The 4,561-nt window shown below is 62.1% G+C and overlaps 1 protein-coding gene across 1 annotated transcript in view; it reads right to left on the reverse strand.

Moving 5' to 3' along the window:
* Nucleotides 1-4,206: 4,206 nt before the first annotated feature.
* The window catches only part of EMIHUDRAFT_471257 (hypothetical protein), a gene marked incomplete at its 3' end in the record, with an annotated part of 3,757 nt that continues 3,402 nt past the window's right edge, over nt 4,207-4,561 (reverse strand). The window contains exon 7 of the mRNA XM_005757439.1: nt 4,207-4,269. Coding sequence (XP_005757496.1) covers nt 4,207-4,269 — 63 coding nt within the window. The remainder of the gene's footprint in view (nt 4,270-4,561) is intronic.

Consider the following 4,561-nt stretch of genomic DNA (forward strand, 5'->3'; position numbering starts at 1 on the left):
GGGAGAGAGAGAGAGAGAGAGAGAGAGAGAGAGAGAGAGAGAGAGCGAGAGAGAGAGGGAGAGAGAGAGAGAGAGAGAGAGAGAGAGAGAGGGGAGGGGGGCGGGGGGGCGTCTGCAGAGGGCTTGGTGGAGAGGGAGAGAGTGCGAAGAGAGTGCGACGCACCGCCCTCCTCGGCCGAGTCACCTGCCCGCTGCTCTGCCGTCACAAGCTCGTCCTGCGAGTGGCAGGAGGGGTGGGGGAGGGTGGGTTCGGGTACCGTGGGGTAGGGGAGGGTGCCAATCCCCTCCTGCGAGTGGTACGAGACCATCGAGAGGCGCTGGCTCGAAGAGCGGTGCTCGAGGTACGCGACCTATCCACGCCCCGACCCTGCCGTCACCTCGCCCGCCCTCCCCACCGGCTTCGGAGAGCGCTGCTTCAGGGTGCGCGGACCGCGGGCAGTGCGCTGAGTGAGCTGGTCCGCGCTCTCTCCGCCTCCTGCTCCTCGGCGAAAAGCTCGCCGCGCGCCTCTGCGCGGCGGCGCATGAGCTCCGAGTGCAGCACCAGCATGCTCTCCGTCGCACGCGTCCTCCGCTGGTACCGCCGCCGCAGGCACCACATCCAAAGTGTGACGGAGCAGCAGATGCAAAAGATGAGCGCCGCAATCGCAAGCCAGAGGTCGAGGAGCTCGGGGAGGAGGAAGCCGGAGACGGCGGTGCAGCTGTAGTGCATGATGAAACTCGAGCCGCCCGACGGCGCGTCGAGCACCAGCACCACCTCGTCCGTTGCCTGGGTCAGCCACAGCACCGGAGGGATCGGGTTCGAGGCGCTGAACGGCTGGCTGTGCTGCGTGAGCGAGCGCAGCTGGCCGTCCGACTCGACGGCGAAGAAGTCCAGGATGTCCGTGCCCTCGAAGTAGGACTGCGACGTGTTGAACTGGATCCGGTCCAGCGACTTCCCCGGCGCTATCCGCCACGCCCGCGCCTCGCACCCGTCGGCTCCCGCAGCCTGGGCGTTGATCGTCGCAGACATCGACGAGAGAGTGAAGGCGCAGGCGGGAGGGATGGTCTGCTCATTGACGACCAGCGCCGCGGAACCGAGCGCGGAGAGAAGCGCGCACCACATCGCGGCGCTCCGCTTTAGCCGCCGCAGAAAAGTGGGCGCCTATGCGGGCTCGCGCTTTTTTTTTGTTTTTTTTTTACAAACCCAATGGTCGAGCGGTCCTTGAGTGTGGGTGTGTGACGACGCTGCTAGAGATGCAATTCGGGGCCCAGAGATAAAACTTCTGCCCGCAGGATGGGCCGGCGTGAACAAGATCTACTTTGGGCGCGTGCGGCAGCTGGTCGCCGAGCGCGATCAATGGGGGGTGTCAAACCTCAAGATGCTGTGTTCACCAGATCAGGACAGTATGCAGGACGTGCTCGATGTCGCTAATTCGTCGTTGTTCGACGAGCTGACTTCGGACGATAACTACGGCTGGTTGCGGGTTCGGCTCGCAAGCCGCCTACGGCAACAATCCTAATTCGAATGCTCGCCTGAAAAAGTACGGCTTTTTTACCATTTCTGATTGCCCCCTGAAGAGCAAAATAATGCGGCAGCATTTCGCATTTGTTGCTGTGCGTGGCATAGAACCATAGTTTGGGCAGCCATTGTGAAAGAGAGAGGTTATTCCTTATTAATTACTGAATTCTACTCTACCTACTTTACGCAACCGCCATCCGCCATTCCAGTTTCCCTTTGAGGCTGTCGCTCCGAGAAAGCTCGTATCGCAGCTGCGAGAAGGTATAGTTTAGAGGTAAGGTAAGGTAAGGTAAACTTCTCCACACACACGAGGTGGTGGGGCAAGGGGGGGCGACCCTCGCGTCTCCACGTCTAACGACAGGAGCCCCACGGCATTTAAAGTGCAAGGCCCGGTGCGCGTGGGTGAGCGGTGTGTGTGTGTGTGTGTGTGTGTGTGTGTGTGTGTGTGTGTGTGTGTGTGTGTGTGTGTGGAGTGCGGGTGGGCAAGCCCTAAAACGGCGGGAGGGGTAGGGGTGCCGCTGTAGGGGTGTGGAGGGGTCGGGAGGGCGGGAGTGTGGACCGTGACCTAAAGCCCTCCACCGATAGAGGTGTCAGGCGGCAGGGCCCAGGAGGGGTGGGGGCTTGGAGGGCTGGCCAAAAGCGAGGCGTAGGAGGGGTCCAGTGGGCTAGAGAGGGCTGGAGGGGTCGGAGGGGGCTCGAGGGGCCGGAGGGGCTGTGCGGATGGAGGGGTCTGGTGGCATCGCCGTTGGCTTCCTCTCTCCCCCTTTCCTCCCCGCCCCTCTCGCTGTCTGGTGCTAATGGACCCCCTTCCTCTCCCTCGCCACCGTCACCGTCACCATCCCCGTCGCTACCGTCCTCCATGCCCGCCGCCCTTTGTTTCACACTCGTCTCTGCCATGTCCGCCGTCGCCGCCGTCCTGTCCGCTGCGCTCTGTGCTCCGTGGTACAGTCGCTTATTGTTGCTCAGGATTAGCTCACGCACCAGGACAGCCTCCTGCTCGTTATTTTGGCTTGCCGATATGCATCCAAAGTTCCACGCTAGCTCCTCCTTCGTCACGTCTATCTCTTTGCAGTATCTCGCGAATGCCTTCCGCGCTTGCTGGGGTGTTATTGCGTTCGGATCCGCCCTCGTCCCCGCCCTGTATCCCATCTCCTTGCGGTGGCTCTTGTATGAGTCCCCATATGACCATGTGATTTCTTTGCCTCCCTTGACTCCTCTCTCTGCAAACAGGACCATCACCTGCGCAGCTGCCTTGCCTAATTGTATCTCCTCGTAGCGTACGAAGTGCGTCGCCCTCGTGCCTCGTTTCGGCTCATTCGATGCTGCAGGCCAGTCGAATTTACACCGCGCCGCGACGCTGTCAAAGTCGTCCCCGCTCTCGTCGTCACTTCCATCCAGCTGCGTCCCCCCTGCTGCCGTGTGTCGTGACAGTTCGTCTGGTACTGTCTCTGGTGGCTGCGCCGTTCCTGTCCGGAAGATCTCCCCAGTGTAGATGCTACACACCTCGAATTTCTCCAGCCCCCTCGTCGCCAGTAGGCCGAGTTCTCCTTCCGCTATGCTAGAGGGGCCTACCTTCGCCCCTACCACCGTGCCGCCCGTCGTTAGCATGGCCGTCGTTACTTTTGCCGCCGCCTCTGCTGCTTGTCGGCGGAGCGCCTCGCGCCTTCCCTCGTCTCCATGCTCCTGGTCTTGTTCTTTTTGCTTTCCTGCGCTTCCTGTCGCTGGTCCGGCGACGTATCTTGTCGTCTGCCTTCGCTTCCTGGCGGGCCGCGTTTCCTTCCCCTCGCCCCGTCTGTTTTCTCCTGCGTGGTCGCCCTCGCGTGCGCCGCTCGCCGTCTGTTCTCCTCTTTGCTCGTCGTCCTCGTCCCCTCGCTGTCGTCGCTTCCCTCCGGCGCTCGCCACGTCGTCGCTCCTGTCACCGCGTTTCCTGCGCTGGCCTTCGCCTTCGAGCTCGCAGTGGGTCGTTTTGAGTGTCATCCCCATCGCTCTCGTCGTTCTGCCTCTCCCCGCTTCGAGGCGTCTCTCTGCCTCTTCCCTTTCCTTCTCCTCGGCATCACGTTGTCGATGTCGCCTCCGTCGCCAGCAAATACACGCATTCGCCGCCCACTCCATTTCTCGTATCCTCTCCTTCCTTTCCTTCTGTCCCTCTCTCAGGCGCTCTGTTTCCGAGGCTACTCGTTCCTTCCTCTCCGCCTCGAGTCCCTTCCTCTTCCCTTCCCGTACTTTGATTATTGATGCCGCCGTCTGCTGCAGTGCCTTGAGTGAAGTCACCACCCGTGTGTCATACTCCCTCATGATGTCTTCTGGCGGGTCCTGGTCCATCACACTCGGCTCGGGTAGTCGTCCAGCTAGCAGTTTAGAGCTCTAACATGATAAACATCAAAAATCAATTCGCCTCACCTGCGATAGATTCAGCGTGCACACATGATCTCTCATCTCTCTAGTCTCTCTCGCCGGTCTCGGCGTCATGCGGCAACCTCATGGTCGGCGTCATGTAGATCAAACGATCCGATACTCTCCTCCTCGTCAGGCCCTGTCGCTAGAGGGCCCCATCGCAGCTCGCATCAAAATCGCCCGAGGGCGGGCCAAGCTTGCTGTGTCCGAACACTGACTCTGTCTCACAGCTCGAGGGACTCGAGGCCCGCCGAGCAGCCCGACCGCATGAAAGGGATGCCTATTCCTCAGCACTCGTGGTCAGCAACCACGACTCATGAACCGAACAACCGCACGGCCGAGAGGCGTGCCGGCGAGCGCAGGGGCGCCGACCACACCTGTTCACAACCGGACGTGTGAAGAGACGCTGTCGACAGCACACCGCAGCGCGCGGCGAGCCGGCAACCCTTCGCAACGCCCTCGCCGCCCTCGCCGGTCGCCCCGCCGGAAGCTCCAGCGGCCGCGGCGGCGGCGATGGTGGCGGCGGGGGAGGTGGCAGCAACGGTGGCGGTGGCGGTGGCGGTGGCGGCGGTGGCGGTAGCGGCGGTTGCGGCTGTCGCGGTGCCGGCGGCGATCTTGTCTCGCAACGCGAAAAGAGTGTCTCGCGAGAAATCGGCGCCAGAGGCATCG

This window comes from Emiliania huxleyi (genome assembly GCF_000372725.1).
Source record: "Emiliania huxleyi CCMP1516 unplaced genomic scaffold EMIHUscaffold_904, whole genome shotgun sequence".
NCBI classification, from domain to species: domain Eukaryota; phylum Haptophyta; order Isochrysidales; family Noelaerhabdaceae; genus Emiliania; species Emiliania huxleyi.